Source organism: Corythoichthys intestinalis, chromosome 13 (genome assembly GCF_030265065.1).
Source record: "Corythoichthys intestinalis isolate RoL2023-P3 chromosome 13, ASM3026506v1, whole genome shotgun sequence".
NCBI classification, from domain to species: Eukaryota; Metazoa; Chordata; class Actinopteri; order Syngnathiformes; family Syngnathidae; genus Corythoichthys; species Corythoichthys intestinalis.
The window spans coordinates 20,941,087-20,961,291 of record NC_080407.1 but is presented as its reverse complement, the minus strand read 5'-3'; the positions used below and the strand labels follow the sequence as shown (position 1 = coordinate 20,961,291).

Sequence of the window (20,205 nt, the reverse complement as noted above, 5' to 3'; positions counted from 1 at the left end):
TAATATAAAAGAATATCTAAAATGCTGCATATAATTTATTGTTTAAGTTGATAGTGAACAACTAGCTAGTGAACTTTTGCACTTATTTTCAAGTTTTGACATTTTCTACAATATGCATTTATTTTTTAGTTAATTGAAAAAGAATGGTAGTTATACGATTTCAGGATATGTTCATGTTGTTTTCTTTGGGGTAAAATTACAGCTCTGTTGGATATAAAAAATTGGATGTGCGTCATTAATCTCGGTGTGGCACACTGATTGACAAGAAAATTTGAAAGTGGCACTCCACACCAAAAAGGTTGCTGACCCCTGGTCTAGACGGAAGTCCAGATGGCAGGTGCTGAAGATGTCTCGGAAGGTTTAGTTACGCAATGATGCAGCCATGAAGCAAGGCAGTTGTCATTCCGACCCTCTTTTACTCTTTGTAACACTTAAGCATTATACTACAACCTAGTGTAGCAAGCAATAATAATTTACTGGTTATATCAATAAGAAAAATATGGCAATATGTATTATTTATGGTATATATGAGCACAAGCAAATATTCAATCAATCAATCCAGCAAATATTTAATTAATCAAACCACGATAATTACCTCAACACTCATCTTCTGGATGAAAATGGGAATACACTAGAGTATGAGGCGTTTTGCACAAATTTTAATGTTAACTGTTCGATTAGGCAATTTAATAGGATAACAAAAACCGTTCCTTCACCTTTGATTTCGATGGTCAGGGAAGGTATTTTGCACTCTGATGTCTCCCCTGGGTTGAGACAGCGCCACTTACAAGGTGTTGATTTAATTGATATTAAATGCAATACGTTTATAAGGATGCTTTTGTGTCAGGAATTGTTTCCCGGTCCAACAAAAAGACATGTTTTTCTGAGGGACTTCAACAAGGCGGAGATTAAGGACTTCAGGACAAAATAGCTTTCATTTCCGATTCCGCCAAAATGTCAAGAAGTACAATATAAGATGCTAAATGCAATTTATCCCACTAATGACTTTTTGAGACTTAAATTTAATTTTCAGACAAATTGTTGTGTGTTTTGTGAAAATGACATTGAGGATATGGACCATTTGTTTTTTCATTGTCACCTAGTGCAATTGTTCTGGAAGGATATGCGGAGCTGGCTTAACACTAGAAAACCCAACATTTTTTTAGCCTACTGGAAAGCCCAGAAGGGGATCAGATGATCCCCACAACTCTGGGTATCCACAATTAGCATCTGTATATGTGCAAATGAGTGTGTCATTGTCTCTCAAATAGGCCACTCAAGCACACAAGCAAACAACCTTACTCTAACCCACAAGGGTTGGTCAGTTTACACTGACTCTTGCCATGATAGTTTCAGTTATTATTTGAGAGTTTTATTTTTGAATATGGTTTTATTTTATTCATTCACTGCTCTGCCCATTTTTTCTTCTTCTCCTATAGCACACACAGGCAACTTTATGTATAAATTACTGCAATGAAATAAACAAACGCACAGACCATTGCAACGTGTATAAAGTTATAATGAATGAAATAATCAATACATTTGTGACGACAAAAAAAATCTCAAATGTTTTGGTCTCACAACCCAACCCAAGTGTGATCAGCTCTGCCATGTGGCTTTCTGAATGCAAAGTGCTAACAACGTCAAGGGGCGGGGGATGTGCTTATCTTGATGACCGAACTAGTGTGAGCGAACGACAGTCGACTGGCGGGGTGGATTTGAACAGGAGCAGGAAATTATGGTGGCTGAGAGGTGTCAGGCAAAATGCAAAGTCTCAACACTTTGCAAATAAAAAAAAGCATGAACCCCAATTGCAAACGCTTTGCAAAAGAAAAAAAGCATGAATGCAAACCGCCACAACACGATCCCCAGTTCCTAAAGCGCGATTGCAAATTGGCAAAAGCACGAACCCTAATTGCCACAACACAACAGCAAATGGTTCGCAGCACGAATGGCTCAGAAGGCAAATGCAAAGACACAGCAGCAAAAATCCCGCAACAGAACAGCAAAATCCCACAACACGACGGCAAGAGGATGACCTGGAAGTACAAAAAAATTAAGATAAAAAAAAAAAAAAAGGACGACATATTTTATATTGCTGTATGTGCCATCTGACCATCTCTACGGACCTCTGTGAAGTTGGCCCCCTCCCCCCCATCAGACATATTTATATTAAAATGATGTAAATCGTTTGTACTGTAAAAGCTTTGTTAGTGCTGCTTTCGTTCTAGAGATATTTACAATTCTTTTTGGGTAAATCTGAGGTCAGCTAGACCCCCATTTCAATTCAGAATTGTGTCTGTCATTTGTGCTAGTTTGTGCTGCAACGGTTTTGTAGATCAGTATTATGCTTTTATTGAGATATTAATTTTAAGTGGTGACGTCACTCGTAGCTTTTCCTTAGCTTAGCTCCCGTGGCTCATAGAGCATACCAATGGCAGCACTTCAGGACCATTTTGCAGTAAATGAGGGGCTTAGAGTGACGTCATCACTCAAAATTAATATCTAAAGCCCCCCAATTTACTGCGAAACGGACCCGAATTTGTTTGTGTTATGATCGTGCTTGTTAGGTAGGTAGCTAGGACACCCCTCTGTTATTGGGAGTTGGTATGCTGCATTAGCCACGGGAGCTAAGCTAAGGAAAAGCTACGAGCGACGTAACCACTCGAAATTAATATCTGAATAAAAGCATAATACTGATCTACAAAACCATTGCAGCACAAACGATTGACACAATTGTTAATTGAAATGGGGGGCTAGCTGACCTCAGATTTACCTATATAAGAATTGTAAGTATCTCTACAACGAAAGCAGTTCAAACAAAACTTTTACAGCACAAACGATTGACATCATTTCTATATAAATTTGCGTCTGATGGGGGGGGGGGGGGGGGACTGCACAGAGGTCCTTACAGATAGTCACAAAGCACATATAGCAATATAAAAAGTGTCGTCCTTTTTTTTTTTTTTTAACTTCCGGTCATCCTTTTGCCGAGTCCTTGCTGAGTGAGGCTGCTTTCTCTTTCGCTACTACTACTAGTCAGGCTACTTTCAGACACTTATTTCTTACTTGCCTACTGTAGGTTGATAAATTTGTAGGTAGATTTGTTTATTTCTTGGTCAAGCCAAAAAAAGTTCTTTCAATCAAAATATATATTTTCAATCGAGAAAAAAAAGTCACTTGAATGAAAGCAAAATGTGTTTGAACAAGTCAGGCTGCTGTTTCTTTACTTGCAACCAGCCATTAGCTGTGGAAGGGGGTTGGGCGTCAGGCTACTCTCAGACACTTTTTACTTGACAATAAACTGCTAAACTTCTGAGGATATTTTGACAGTATTTTAATACTTCTAATTTATTCGGATGTATTTGTTTGAATACCCTCTCCATGTTAAAAAACAATTTTGAAAAGATCAGTTAACAATTTACTGTGGATATACATTGATATACATAGATATTCAGAAATACTACAACAAAGCACACCAAGCAACAGTGGTAACAAGAAAAACACCTCACATGAAATGGCTGGAAAAAACATATGCAAAACTAGTAAATACCACTCTTGGTTCAGAAACAAGCTATCATTCAGGCAACTTTTGCATTCAAACACAGTTTGCTTTCATTCAAGTGACTTTTATTTTCTATTGAAAATATATACTTTGATTGAAGGAACCTTTTTTGGATTGACTAAGACATACAAAAATCTACCTACAAATTTATCAACCTACAGTAGGCAAGTAAGAAATAAGTGTCTGAAAGTAGCCTGACTAGTCGTAGTAGTGAAAGAGAAAGCAGCCTCTCTCAGCAAGGTTTTCGCCCATCCCCCTCCTCAGCTAAAGTAGCCTGACTGAGCCTGTTTCTCCCCAACCCCCTCTTCAGCTAAAGTAGCCTGACTGTCAGACACTTATTTCTTACTTGACACTAAACTGCTAAACTTCTGAGAATATTTTGATAACAGTATTTTAATAATTCTAATTCATTCGGATGTATTTGTTTGAATACCCTCTACATGTTATAAAAACATTTTTGAAAAGATCAGTTATCAATTTACTGTGGATATACATTTATATTCATAGATATTTAGAAATACTACAACTAAGCACACCAAGCAACAGTGGTAACAAGAAAAACACCTCACATGAAATGGCTGGAAAAAAATATGCAAAACTAGTAAATACCACTCTTGGTTCAGAAACAAGCTATCATTCAGGCAACTTTTGCATTCAAAAACATTTTGCTTTCATTCAAGTGACTTTTATTTTCTATTGAAAATATATACTTTGATTGAAGGAACCTTTTTTTGGGATTGACTAAGACATAGACAGATCTACCTACAAATTTATCAACCTACAGTAGGCAAGTAAGAAATAAGTATCTGAAAGTAGCCTGACTAATAGTAGTAGCGAAAGAGAAAGCAGACTCACTCAGCAAGGTTTTGCCTAAACCCCCCACAGGTAAAGTAGCCTGACTGAGCCTGTTTCGCCCATCCCCCTCCTCAGCTAAAGTAGCCTGACTGAGCCTGTTTCGCCCCAACCCCCTCTTCAGCTGAAGTAGCTTGACTATCAGACACTTATTTCTTACTTGACACTAACTGCTAAACTTCTGAGGATATTTTGACAGTATTTTAATACTTCTAATTTATTCGGATGTATTTGTTTGAATACCCTCTACATGTTAAAAAACAATTTTGAAAAGATCAGTTAACAATTTACTGTGGATATACATTGATATACATAGATATTCAGAAATACTACAACAAAGCACACCAAGCAACAGTGGTAACAAGAAAAACACCTCACATGAAATGGCTGGAAAAAACATATGCAAAACTAGTAAATACCACTCTTGGTTCAGAAACAAGCTATCATTCGGGCAACTTTTGCATTCAAACACAGTTTGCTTTCATTCAAGTGACTTTTATTTTCTATTGAAAATATATACTTTGATTGAAGGAACCTTTTTTCGATTGACTAAGACATACAAAAATCTACCTACAAATTTATCAACCTACAGTAGGCAAGTAAGAAATAAGTGTCTGAAAGTAGCCTGACTAGTCGTAGTAGTGAAAGAGAAAGCAGCCTCTCTCAGCAAGGTTTTCGCCCATCCCCCTCCTCAGCTAAAGTAGCCTGACTGAGCCTGTTTCGCCCCAACCCCCTCTTCAGCTAAAGTAGCCTATCAGACACTTATTTCTTACTTGACACTAAACTGCTAAACTTCTGAGAATATTTTGATAAAAGTATTTTAATAATTCTAATTCATTCGTATGTATTTGTTTGAATACCCTCTACATGTTAAAAAACATTTTTGAAAAGATCAGTTAACAATTTGCTGTGGATATACATTGATATACATAGATATTCAGAAATACTACAACTAAGCACACAAAGCAACAGTGGTAACAAGAAAAGCACCTCACATGAAATGGCTGGGAAGAAAATATGCAAGACTAGTAAATACCACTCTTGGTTCAGAAACAAACTATCATTCAGGTTTCATACAATGGTGTAAATATTACATTGAATTTGAAACCATATTTGAATTTGAAACAAAACTAAATTAAACTGAACTAGTGCTCCACATCTGTGTGCATGTGTTGTGGACCCTTCCGTTTGTTACAAGTGTTTGTTTTGTTTGCTTTGCTTAAATTCAATGAAACAAGCTTGATACATCCAAATAATACTCTAACAGCTGATGACCAGTATTATCTACTCTCAATGTGTTTTCTTCAGTCAGAAAAGTGATAGTTAAAAAAAATTAATCACGATAAAAAGTGCACTATTTAGGGGTGTACTAAATTAAAAATCGACACCACTTATTGTAATGCTTGTTCATTGTGTTTCTTCATTTGTAATGTTTGTTTTGTTTTTCAGTTTTGCTAAACGCACAAGTGCACTTAGTGCACTTTTTATCGTCGCTTTTGGTTACGTAACAACTGTTCGAACGGACTTATGACGTACGCGAGTGTAAAGACGTGTCCCAATTCTTAGGGTGATGTTTCAAGCCCTACACCTTACCCCTACCCCTTATTGCTTCATTTGAAGGGCCAAGGGGTGGGCCGAGGGGTAGAAATGAGATGGGCTCGGCTTGGGGGCGGATCCCAGGGTGTCCCAAAATGGGACACCCTTGGTAGTTTTAGGAAGCACCAAAACCCCTGGTGGTTCTAGTGTAAAGCAACATAGGATAACAATGACAAAACAACCCAAATTTAATTTCTGAAAGATTTATTTGTTCCCATGACACACAGTCCACCAGCAAAAAGGAGGCGCTGCCAAATAAAAAAGTGTACGGGGGGAAAAAAAATGTCTCATGTGTGTCAGAAATGTGGCCGATTGACTTGTGGCTCATGCTGTACGCCTTACCCAGTGATGTGTCAGGATTGTATACAGTACACTGTACAGTTTTTTGTTTTGCTCTAAATAAATCTTTCAGAGATTGAAATTCGGTTATTTTGTCTTTGTTATCCTACATTGGTTTAGGCTTAGAGTCTACATTATAAGCCTGCTGGAAATGGATTCAAGATGAAAAAAAAAAAAAAAAGGATTGCTAAAATATAGTTCAATATACTATGAAAGTCAACCTGTTCAGCTACACATCCACATTAGGTCTGTGGCATATTTACTGTAGCTAAATGCTTCATTCCCACATACATACACATTTGCTTTTTTTTTTTCTTTCTTTCTCTATGTAGAGACAGAAAAAGACTCCGGTTTCCTCCCACATTCCTAAGACGTGCATGCTAGGCTGATTGATCATTCCAAATTGTCCGTAGGCGTGAGTAACAAACGACCACCATCAACGACCACAATAGATGTGCAAATTAGGATCAGATGATCCCTCTCTGGGCACAAAAGGTATATTCATCAACTGATCCCTCCTTGGGTTTTCTAGTGTTAAGTCCAAACAAACTGACCTTTCAAAGTGGACGGTAGTCTAAGTATGGTGTGTCTGGCAAAAATAAGGATTTGGTTTTTGTTGTTAATGTGATTTTACTACTTGGAAAATTTTTCATTCACAAATGCAGGTACTTTAAAACAAGACCTTGTTTTAAACATTGGATGAACGAGTTTCCTATATGGTATAGATCTCTGAAATTGATCAAGCAGCCAAAAGCTCTCAATTTGGTTTCATTGTTTGAGAAAGTTAACATTTCTTTGTAAAGCCCTGTGTTCGAGTATGTGTGTGTGTGTGTGCGTGAGTGTGGAGGTGTGTGTATATTGTGTAGTGATGCGTGTGTAAGAATACAAACATGGCAAACAAGTAGAAATATGTATATTATGATGGAGAGTGTTAGTTGTGGTTTCTTGTTAGAATGTTGAAAATGTGTGAGCCCGTTTTTGTTTGTGAATGTGTATAGATATGTAAAGAAAAAAATAAAAAAGTATATGTTTATCGGTTATATATATTACTGATATGTTATATTGTCATCTTGTATTCACAGAAACCACAATACAACAAAATAAATCTCATAATCCTTTCATCATCATTAAAGGAAACCAATAAATCCTGAACGTCCCCTGTTGATTCTCTGATCTGAGTCACAACTCCATAGCGTCGCCGGCTTTATACCACACACCCACAGATGGATCCCCAGTCAAATTAACCCTCTTTTTCCGTTATTATTAGTTATTATTATTATTATATATTATTGTATTTACTTTTGTTCCGTAAAGAATCCAAAAAGGGTTATTTGATTGTGGCTTTCTGAAAAACAATACATTTTTACATTTAGGCACTCCAGCAATCGTCACACTTTTTCTGTTACAAACTGACCCTGGCCCCTCATCAGAGAAGGGAAAAGTTATGTGGCCCCCACAGGAAAAAGTTTGGGGACCCCTGCTGTAAATGATGCCACTTAACTTTGTAATGAAACCACCAGCCGTATAATATGGATCCAACACAGACAAGGAAGTTTGTGTACAATTACAAAAAAAAAAAATGGCAACAGTGAACTTTTCTGTTCCAATAGCGCCTTATTCAATGCGACCCCTGTAGGTGTCAGGTGGTGACCATGTTATGAACAGACAACATTTTCATCACAATACATATATAATCTGCAAAGTTAAATACAGAAATGATTCTGCGTGTTTTATTTATTTAGATATTCTAAAAAAAATTTTAAAAAAGGAGATACCAAAACTTGACTTGCTACAGGAAAAAAACCCAATTTATTGTCGTAAGAAAACGACTTTACTGTCATAGTCCTTTTTTTCCCCTTCATTTGGCCCTCATACTCTGTCAATCACGAGTAGTAATAGTAATTGAAAAAAGAAAATTACATTTACATTGACCCCCACACAAAAAACTAATTTGTGAGCCAGTATTTTTTTCAAATTATTTTTGCAATATTGAACAATGTATTCTATATTTCCATATTTATTTAATGACAGTATTTATTAATAATTAATAATTATTTGGGGTCTGCGGTTTCAAATATTAAATGTGAAAAGTTTAGTTTGAAGGGGAGATTATGAAATAAATAATGCAAATCGGCGAGAGAACCAAGGGTAAGACGTTGATGGCCAGAAAAGGTAAAACACAAAATCGCAAAGTCTAAACAAAAATGCAATCACAAAAATAAAGTGTACCACGAATGCGAACGTAACCTCCAATCCTAACCTAACCTGCTTGCAAAATCTGATGAAGCCAGCATGGTTGACAGGCAAAAGTCATTGGCCACTGCTTCTCACACAAACACACACGTGTCTCTTCATCTGATTCTTCCGAGCAAATCTTTGACTGCAAACTGAACAGGAAAAAGGTTTTTCGCCAGTGTGGGTTCTTATGTGTTTTGTTAGAGTTCCCTTTAGAGCAAATCTTTGATCACAAACTGAGCAGGGAAAAGGTTTTTCGCCTGTGTGGGTTCTTTCGTGACTTTGTAATTGTTGCTTTTGAGAGAATCTTTGACCACAAACTGAGCAGGAAAAAGGTTTTTCGCCAGTGTGGGTTCTTGTGTGTCGTTTTAAGGCGCTCTTGCTCCTAAATCCTTGTCCACAAACTGAGCAGGAAAAAGGTTTTTCGCCAGTGTGGGTTCTTGTGTGTTCTTTCAAGTATGGCTTGTGAGCGAATCTTTGACCACAAACTGAGCAGGGAAAGGGTTTTTCGCCAGTGTGGGTTCTTTCGTGACTTTGTAAGCTTTGCTTTTGAGAGAATCCTTGATCACAAACTGAGCAGGAAAAAGGTTTTTTGCCAGTGTGGGTTCTTGTGTGTCGTTTTACGGTGCTCTTATAACTGAATCTTTGACCACAAACTGAGCAGGAAAAAGGTTTTTCACCAGTGTGGGTTCTTTCATGACTTTGTAACAGTTGCTTTTGAGAGAATTCTAGACCACAAACTGAGCAGGAAAAAGGATTTTCGCCAGTGTGGGCTCTTGTGTGTCGTTTTACGGTGCTCTTATAACTGAATCTTTGACCACAAACTGAGCAGGAAAAAGGTTTTACGCCAGTGTGGGTTCTTGTGTGTTGCTTTAAGTTTCTCTTGCAACTGAATCTTTGACCACAAACTGGGCAGGAAAAAGGTCTTTCTCCTGTGTGGGTTCTTGTGTGTCTTTCTAAGGTTCCTTCTTCAGCGAATCCTTGACCACAAACAGAGCAGGAAAAAGGTTTTTCGCCAGTGTGGGTTCTTGAGTGTCGTTTTAAGGTGCTCTTGTGACTTAATTTTTTACCACAAACTGAGCAGGAAAAAGGTTTTTCGCCAGTGTGGGTTCTTGTGTGTACTTTTAAGGAGTTCTTTTGGCTGAATCTTTGATCACAAACTGAGCAGGAAAACGGTTTTTCACCAGTGTGGATTCTTGTGTGTACTTTTAATGAACTCATGCACCTGCATACTTGACCACAAACTGAGCAAGAAAAAGGTTTTTCCCCAGTGTGGGTTCTTATGTGGACTTTCAGATATTGCTTTTGAGTGAATCTTTGATCACAAACTAAGCAGGAAAAAGGTTTTTCACCAGTGTGGGTTCTTTCATGACTTTGTAAGTTACGCTTTTGAGAGAATCCTTGACCACAAACTGAGCAGGAAAAAGGATGTCTGCCAGTGTGGGTTATTGTGTGTTGTTTTAGGGTGCTCTTATAACTGAATCTTTGACCACAAACTGAGCAGGAAAAAGGTTTTACGCCAGTGTGGGTTCTTGTATGTTTTTGTAAGTTTTTCTTTTCAGTGAAACTGTGACCACACACTGAGCAGGAAAAAGGTTTTTCATCAGTGTGGGTTCTTCTGTGTTTTCTTAAGATGCTCTTGTGACTGAATCGTTGATCACAAACTAAGCAGGAAAAAGGTTTTTCACCAGTGTGGGTTCTTTCGTGACTTTGTAAGTTCTGCTTTTGAGCGAATCCTTGACCACAAACTGAGCAAGCAAAAGGTTTTTCGCCAGTGTGGGTTCTTGCGTGGGATATCAAGTGGCTGTTGCGCCTGAATCTTTTCTCACAAATTGAGCAGGCAAAAGGTTTTTCGCCAGTGTGGATTCTTGTGTGTTGTTTTAGGTTTCGTACCGCAACAAAACCTTTTCCACAAACAGAGCAGGAAAAAGGATTTTCACCAGTGTGACTCCTCGTATGCATCCAACAAGTATACTTATTAGCAAAGGTTTTCCCAAACTGAGAGCATTTGCAGAGTTTGTCATCACTGTGAGATGTCTTATGACCATCATCATTGTAAGGTGAGTGTGACGTGGTGGCTTTTGTGTCTGAAGTAACGACGAAAATGTCTGTTTGCAATGCTTCCGTTGAGCTGCTGCCGCTTGGAGGCTCCGCCCCTTTTCCGGCCTCACTCAGACCATCTTCACTCTTCAAGGGATCACCAGTCCACCAGGTGATATGCTCCTCCTCATCTTTACCATATGGCAGCTCCTCCTCCTCCTTTTTGATTGGAAGTTGCTTCTGTTGACAGGGCTCTGCCGCCTCCTCCTCTTTGATTTGGGGGAGCTCAACATCCTCCGTTACACCAGGAGATTTTAGCTCAGCACCAAGAGATTTTCTGAAACCTGCAAGACACAAGAAAACCACTGATATATTTTATGGACCACCACCGTTTCATCAGCCAGTCTTTTCTTTGTGCACAACTTGGAGAAGATGAGAAGATGAGAACAGTGATCCCTCACAACTTCGCGGTTCACTTTGTGGAGACTCAGTGCATTGCAGGGCATAAAAAAAATCAAAAAATAAAAGTGAAGAAACACACGTCAGTTCATTTTGAGACACAAGAGACATTGTTTCGCATAGAGATGCAACCGAAAATTTGGTGTCCAATGTTATAATTTTGTCATAATTTTGTCCACGAATGATTAACGAAGTGATAAGAACAATCGTCCAATCTTATCTACGTCGTGCGGAATCCATTTTTGGAGGTTCCGTTGGTTCCTCTGACTTGATTTCATAGTTTTAACTTCGTCAACACTATGCTAACTTCAACTGCAACTGATGAGGTTTTTTTCCATAACCGGAAGTTCGAGGCAGACACTGTCCAAGATGGCGTCGCCCATTTTTCGCTCAGGAAACTTATACTCTATAGGGTTTTTTTGTGTGTAAATATTGATTCAGAATTGGCTGCAAGAATTCCGGACCAGGACCCCGACCAATACTATAAAAGAAAAAATAGACAAACACTTCAAGCACTGTTAAAATATCAAAAAAAAAAATAATTGTTGTATAATGGTCTGGTTCACTGACAATTTTTTATGCTGTTCTTGGACAGTTGGTTTATATATATTGAGAATTATTATTCATGAGCCAACGTGTCCAAACCTGTCCTCAAGGGCCGCTGTGGGTCCTGATTTTACCAATCGAGCACAGACAGTTTAACCAATTAAGTCTGTGCTTAAACAAGCAGCTCCTGATTGCAATCAACTGATTGCACTTGTGAGACACCAGATTGGTGAAAAGATGTCATTTTGTTTTGTAGGAATGAAATCCAGCACCCACTGCGGCCCTATATGGAATAGTTTGGACTAGGGATGGGAATTGATAGGATTTTTACGATTCCGATCCCATTATCGATATTGCTTAACGATTCGATTCTTTATCGATTCTCTTATCGATTCAAAGAAGAACAAACATTTTGATTGGCATCAAGTTTGTTTAATCAGAAGTCACAACCTTACAAACTCACAACGAGGTCAAAAGAGGCACAAAGCCTCAATGTTAACTGTGGCAATAAGTGGCAAATGCAGAAGAATGTGTAACATTTTACTGAAACATTTTTCTAATAGAAATAAAAAAATATTGGTATATTTTGGCATATAGGTCGTTGTTCTGCCTTTGGCAATGTCCCCAAACTTTTTCCTGTGAGGGCCAAATAACTTTTCCCTTCTCTGATGAGAGGCCGGGGTCAGTTTGTAACAGAAAAGTGTGACGATTGCAGGAGTGCGTAAATGTAAAAAAAATATTGTTTTTCAGAAAGCCACAATCAAATAACCCTTTGTGGATTCTTCACCGAACAAAAGTAAATAAAATAAAAATAATAATATAATATAATGATAATAAATAATAATAGCATTATTAATTAAATAGATAACAACCAAATAACCCTCTCTGAATTGTTCACTGAAAAAGGTCAGGAAATAAATAACACTACTGAGGGAGAAAAAAACAAAAAAAATTCAAAATGCTCTCTGGGATTTTTCAGGGGCCCGGACCAAATATGGAACCGCGGGCCATAGTTTGGGGACCCCTGTTTTTATTTACCAGTATATTGAAATGCATGCCTTTTAGTTTTTATGGCGCTTTCACGCTCAAGTGGTGGCGCCCTTGCGCTTCTTCACGCGAAGAAGAGCGCGCTCACGTGAAGAAGAGCGCGCTTACACGCGAAGAAGAAATGCCGGATCCAAGCGAGTGAGCGAGTTAGTGAGAAAGGGAAACAATGCTATGAGCCTACGTTCTTTGTTAATGTTTTTAAAACATCTACAGAGCCAACGCCTGTATGTATCATCTTCTGTGTTGTTGTTGTGTGTTTCCACTCGCGATCGGACACTTAAATCCAGTTGTGTAGTGCTTTAAACGATGTGGTAATGCTAGCGAACGCATGCTAACTGTTTGTTATTACTGTGTTAGCAGCTAATCATCGCTGATTTACGTTGATGCAAACCTGTTTGTTATTGGGGACGAAATTGATTCGTTTCATTTCTATTTTTAGTTTCAAGTGATGGTTGAATAAAGTCAGCAAATTATTATACCAACGTCTTCTGCATCGTCATTTGGGAGTTTAGCTGGCTGTATAGCCAGGACTGAGCCTTAGCGTCTCAGTGAGGACAGTGCAGTCTATTCCCTCCCGATGCAGTTATTTCCATCTCGCAATGACTGCAAGTCGCTTTGTTGTAATTTTTCCTCGTGAAGTGAAGACACACTTTCGAGCGTTCGAATCTATGTGCTGTCATTGTTATGTTTACGGCGGCAATGCTCGTGCTAAACTGTCGTAACCTTTCATTTTCACCCTTTTTCCTGGTGAAGTGTGGCCAAACTTTGAAGCGAGTGGTTCTTGGCGCCATGCTAGTTTGATGTGTCTGGACAACAAGACACGTCGCGACGCAATATGGCTACGTTCATACTACAGGTCTTAATGCACGAATCCGATTTTTTCGTGTTTTTCCGACTCGAGTGAGGCATTAACTTGACGGTCTGAACGTGACAAGTTGCATAGAACTGGACCATTTCAAATCGGATCTGGGTCACTTTCGTATGTGGTTCAAATCCGATCTGGGCCACATTTTTCCAGACTGTTGCGGCGGTCTGTACTGTCCATTCTCCGGAATCGGAATTCATGCACTTATTACGTCAGCAAACAGCAAGAGGCACGAAGGACGGCAGCGATGCAGGCATTAGCGCCTAGCTTGAACTCTGCTTTTAAGCACGAAGCGGGCTTGAGCACAGTCATAAAAAAATAAAATGAAGAAAAGGATAACCCTGTCAATTTTCGATTTTAATTCTGTGCGCCGAATGAGCAATATTTCATTATTGAACACATTGCCGAGTCGGGGCAAACTGACGCACCCACGTCATTTCACGCACACACGTCAAGGCTTATGTGTGTGCGTGTATGCGTTCTATCAGTCCATATAAACTTTGAAAATAAAACTAAACGTGGATAATAAATGTCTGTTATTTGTATCCTCTTTTTAACAAGAAAAATATGATAATCCCTGGAATGACAGCCAACATGTGTGGTCATTTGTTTTGATGCTTCTGCGCATGCGGGTCGTCTTGCTCAGCGTGTGTCGGACTGCAAATTAGTGCGCATGCGTAATACTTGAATGGTCTCAATGGACAAAGTCAATCTGAACGGGCATGCCAAAAAAACGGATATGACAAAAAATCGGATTCGTGCATTAAGACCTGTAGTATGAACGTAGCCTATGCGTCTTTAGGGATCATTAAAGGGATCGTTAAGGTTTTTTCATTGTGATGTCGAGGCCTCGAAACACTCGGAACCGGTTCCGAATTGGAATCGGATTTCGATTCTCATCCCTAGTTTGGACACAACTGGTCGAGTTGGTTGTCTATTGGTTTAGTTGTTTTTGTCTTCTTGTTTTTTCTTTCTTTCCTGTCTCTTCATTGTGTGAACTTAAAGTCAAAGGACAGGAATATCTCATGAAATAAGACTGTTGGACGATGAGATCAGGGGTGGGATTAAATTAGTTTTTCTTCTTCCCACTCCCTGTCGAGCCCAAATTTTTTTAAGTAAGGATCCGACGTCTACCAGTGGTAAACTCACAGCAGAAGGATGAGAAGTGCATGTTTTTCATGTTTATTCATTGCTTTGTAGAACGATTTCCTGACCATTGTATCAATAATCATTGTATCGCCATATCGTGAGATCATCGTTATCGTGAGCTTTGCATCGTCAATCGTACCGTTTAATGAGGTACCAACAGGTTCCAACCACTATTCATTATGTGAATTATCTTTAAACAAGAATAACAAAGAAATAATGCTTGTCTTTTTTCAAGGCTTCATTGAGTGACTGACATCAGCCCCTCACTTGAATGAGTTGCCACAGACGGGTGTGAAAGAAACTAAACGATGACTGACACATTTAAAGCCTTCGATCATACGGCTACCGAGCCTTCTCTCCCGAGAGAAGGCTACAAACCTAACCAATCCCATACCAGCAACTAGCAAAAACTTTTGAGTTGTTTCACTGCCTGCAGCCATCGTGTATCACAGCTGACACATTGAGCAACAACTGGGGGGGCAGGGAGTGAACCATACCTGCAGCTGCGAGGGATTTCTACCTGCATTTTTGGGATACAAAGAATAGTTAATACCGGAAGAACGGTATGACGGAAAATTTCAGTGATTTTGAAACAGTGTCGTTTTCATACCAAGTTATACCTTCAAAGCGGTAATTGACACATGTTTATATACCGCAATGTTTTGTAAACCATGGAGACGAACAATACAGACGTGACATTTCTGCTCCTTGTTTTACACATGGGAGTATTTGTAAAAATTATCCTTGAATACTTCCTGAGTACAAAACGCACAATTGCTGGAATATGGGCTACACAACGACAAAGACTGCAACAAAATAATGTTGGGCGGCGGTTTGGAATAACGTCAGTCTGGTGGGACAAGGACCTCAAACAGTTACAGCCCCCGAGTATCAGTTATGTGAGAGGAAACAATGAAGTGCATGATGATGACAATGGCCTTTGTTGATTTTAATAAGTTTTCTGTTGCAAAATGCGAATTGAAGTGTTTGTTACTTAATATGTACCAGCACAGGTGTCCAAAACTTGTTTTTAAAATGAAAAACTTAGGGCTGTCAAACGATTAAAATTTTTAATCGAGTTAATTACAGCTTAAAAATTAATTAATCGTAATTAATCGTAATTAATCGCAATTCAAACCATCTATAAAATATGCCATATTTTTCTGTAAATTATTGTTGGAATGGAAAGATAAGACACAAGATGGATATATACATTCAACATACGGTACATAAGGACTGTTTGTTTATTATAACAATAAATCAACAAGATGGCATTAACATTATTAACATTCTGTTAAAGCGATCCATGGATAGAAAGACTTGTAGTTCTTAATAGAAAAATGTTAGTACAAGTTAGAGAAATTTTGTATTAAAACCCCTCTTAATGTTTTCGTTTTAATAAAATTTGTAAAATTTTCAATCAAAAAATAAACTAGTAGCCCGCCATTGTTGATGTCAATAATGACTTACTCAATGCTCATGGATGCCTATAAAATCAGTCGCACCCAAGCGCCAGCAGAGGGCGGCAAAACTCCATAAAACACAACAAGTGAGCGTTTCAATGTGTACTGTCATTTAAAACTCTGAGCGGGGCATCTGCGTTAATTGCGTCAAATATTTTAACGTGATTAATTTAAAAAATTAATTAACGCCCGTTAACACGATAATTTTGACAGCCCTAGAAAAACTATTTTTAGCTCATATGATTTGAACTACTTATAGACCCTACCCAACGACGTCACAAAATCACGTGCTCGCTGTATTGTTCCACCCCTTGTCCGTCATTTTGTGTCTGTATTATCAACGGTCTCAATTGATCGAGCAATTTATAATGCATTTCATGGAAGACCCGGTGCTTTCGGATGCCGTAAACTCACTTGATGCGTTGCATAAAAGGCGTTATGTGGAAAAGCTTCAGTTTATCCATTCGCCAGATCCATATTTGATGCCTAAATCGATGTTTTTCGACCCGCTGTCTCCGCCGTATTTGCCTGACATCTGCTAGCTACCCTGACATGTACAACTATCTTGTCCACACAAAATCAGCTTATTCTCACGAAAGTTTGAAAAACTTTAAGAGCTTGGAGGCTTATAAATACTTCATTGCTGGTTGGGTGAAACAGGTCCTCGTCCACGAAAATTCGGCAGGAATCTATCTTGTGCTTGGAAAGGTGAGTTACGAAATTTTCAATTCAAAATCTTTTGTTATTGCTAACATCCACTGTCAAGTCTAATGTATTTCATGTCGTTTGTCAATGGAGTTAGGGCTTTTAATGTTTATATGGTTTAGCGATAGCAGTCTCACTACATACATACGTGTATGTTGTCGGCGATTAGCCTAGCAATGATCTTAATTGGGGTTGTCAGCCCAAAACCCTCTAAATATTTATTAAATGCATCTTACCAGATATAAAATGACTACTACATAATCTGTGGTAATCGTTTGGAGCCCAGTTTCCTCGTCGAATTGCAGCAGCCCATCTCGCTCTCTTCTCTCCGGGTCTCTCGGAATCCGGTAGAACTTCAAGTCTCTCCGTCTTCTCCGTCTATCTTCTCTGTTATTGCAACCGACCGCCACACACGCCTTCACCATTTTGATTATTAATGTTAACGAGCAGAAAAACACGCCGTAAATAGGAGGAATGTACGTAGCCGTAACAGGTAAACACGATGTGTTGACGGACAATTGGGCGGCACCAGTCAGGAGGCCGGATTTGTGACGTCACGTGGGTAGGGTCTATAGGTTGTCAAAAATGCCATACTGCTCAGATTAAAAAAAGATATTTTAAACTTTCTGATGATGAATCACACACGCTGAGATTTTTTAAAATATGGTCAAATTGGGGGTCTCAGAACGAAATTTCGAGCCACCTGAGTTTTTTCTGCCATGTGTTCATATTTCACACAATCATGGTGTACATGCTTGTTTTGCAGACGATCACTCTACACCAGACATGTCCAAAGTCCGGCCCGGGGGCCAAATGCGGCCCGTGGTCAAATTTCATCCGGCCCCCAGCATCTGTCATAAAATCAATAACCTCTGGTCCGAACACAGACTTAATGAACTGGTCAGCACTACTGCAACCAACATTTGAAGTAGTTTACACACAAAATGCTGCCCCTCATTTACCCACTAAAAGGCAGCAGCACTTTAACCCTTTATGCCAAATGTATCACATTTGATACAACTAAAATTTCATGATTTTGAGACTAATTTATAATTTTGACATTTCTTTTTGAAAAAAAAAAAAGTGATGGATGCAAGTCAACACATGCATTTGCAGGTTCCATGAGAAAAAAAAAAACATGATTTAGCATGAGTTATAGATATAGAGCGCTTATTACACATATTCATTTTGACTTTTCTTTTTACAAACTTGAAAAAAAGGTTTCATTCGGACTTTATTATTACTTTAGTCTCGGATTATTGCTTCATGTTGGAGGTATTTAAGGGCTAAGCAACCTTACTCCCCGTGACCCATTACATCTATTTTCTAAAATGATGACAATCAACAAAAAAAAAGTAAGTTGACTGTGACGGCCGACGCTTCAAGGATAGGTGGAAATTAGACTATTTCTTCACTAAAATACGCAAAAACTGTGTCTGCCTCATTTGCAAAGAGACGTCGCTGTTTTTAAAGATTTCAATGTGAGGCGATATTACCAAACAAGACACGCTGACATGTACGACAAGATAACAGGGAAGATTCGCAGTGAGAAATTGAAGCAACTTGAAGCTAGTTTAATGTCACAGCAGCAGTATTTCGCAAGAGCCCGAGAGTCGAAAGAGAAAAAAAATAGTTAAGCAAATGTGACACGCTGAATGGCTTGCTAAAATTTGCTTAAATATATTGTTCTACGTAAAGGACGTCAGCCAAGGTCGGCCCCCGACATTTTTACCACACCAAATCTGGCCCCCTATGCAAAAAGTTTGGACACCCCTGCTCTACACGCTAGGCCTGAACGATATTGGAAAAAAACTATTGCTGCGATTTTTTGGGGTTTGTGATATATTGCGATAATATATTGCGATATAAAAAAAAAAAATTTTTTTCAAAGAAATTTTTACTAGATGACTTGAATAGCTGTTTGGAAAGACTTTGGATGACTCATCATGACCACAGTATACAGTATTCCATCGTTTTTTGCGGTTAATAGGTACCAGAACCCGCCGCGATAAGTGAAAAACCGCGAATTAGCTCATACCCCCCCCCCCCCCCCCCCCATTTTGTGTGTGGGTGTGTGTGTGTGTGGGTGGGTGTGTGACCTCAATGTATTTATTCAGATCAGGCACTGGAAAGAGATACATATAAGACATGTTTTTTCTGACTTTTTTCCCCAAAGTATGATTTTTAAAAATCGACTAATTTCCTCCCGATTAGTCAGCCGACTATTTTTACGATTAGTCGACTAATCTAATATACTGTATATATTTTTTTTTATTACTTTAATAATGAAATTTTTGTTGAAGCTTATTAATTCACACAAAAAAAATTGGAACACCTACATTCTTTATTAACGTATAAATAAATAAAAAATATCAATAATAAATCACAAACAATGAGGTCAAATGCTGCTGGCATGAACTAGTGCAAAAAAAATAATCGGAAACTGTGACTTCATCTCTTTAACAGGAGTCAAAACAATTCTTACTCTTTTTGTGGTATGTCATAGTCGATATTGTTCTAAATGTTAAAATGAATTGCAATGTCCCGGACAACCATTTTCAGAATACTTTGTGTGAGTTCAGATGCTTTTTCTGGTGTGCATTCCGCATTTTGGGGGGAGGAGAAAAACTGTTCAAATTTAGTTTGTTTTAACCTGAAAATAGATAAAGTAGAGGGCACACTGAAATATTACCACAATTATTTTGAATGAGAGGCACATACTCAGAGTAACAAAAATTAAAAATAGTATTAATTTTATAGTATACTACTGTATGTGTATACACAATGATACTTTATAATATAAAGTAACTAACATTAGTGCAGTCATGGATTAGAGTAAAAAGGCCAGTGCTGTTTCCATATATATATATATATATATATATATATATATATATATATATATATACACACACACAGGATATATGTATATATTTTCCCTAAGTGGGAGCTTCCATGATCCTAATAAATTTAATAATAATTTAACAAAATATCTAATTATATATATATATATTAATTATTTAATTAAATAAAAATGCACGTTGACACGACGCACATAAAGGTAACTTCCATTTTTAAAAAATCGTTAGAAAGTTGTATGGACTTAAAATCCGCTAGCTTGTTGTTTCTTGTTGTCCTCGAAAATTATACTTGGGTAACGGCGCTTCAAGTGTTCGTTCATAGCTGACGTGCTACCGTGGTATGCGAGCTCATCTTAGCAAAGAGTACACACAGTGGCTCCCTCCATATTTTCCTTGAAATAATTCCAGGCTCTGGCTATTGTGGTCCGCTATTTTGGCTTTATGCCACTTTCACGTGTCACCAATTCTGCCCTTTTTGGTAATTAG

At 38.3% G+C, this 20,205-nt stretch overlaps 1 protein-coding gene across 4 annotated transcripts in view; it reads right to left on the bottom strand.

The window, feature by feature from the left end:
- Window positions 1-5,127: 5,127 nt before the first annotated feature.
- The window catches only part of LOC130927844 (oocyte zinc finger protein XlCOF6-like), a 28,113-nt gene continuing 13,035 nt past the window's right edge, over window positions 5,128-20,205 (bottom strand). For all 4 annotated transcript variants that reach the window (XM_057853930.1, XM_057853931.1, XM_057853929.1 and 1 more), the window contains one exon: window positions 5,128-10,971. In XM_057853930.1, coding sequence (XP_057709913.1) covers window positions 8,663-10,971 — 2,309 coding nt within the window. In that variant the 3' untranslated portion in view covers window positions 5,128-8,662. The remainder of the gene's footprint in view (window positions 10,972-20,205) is intronic.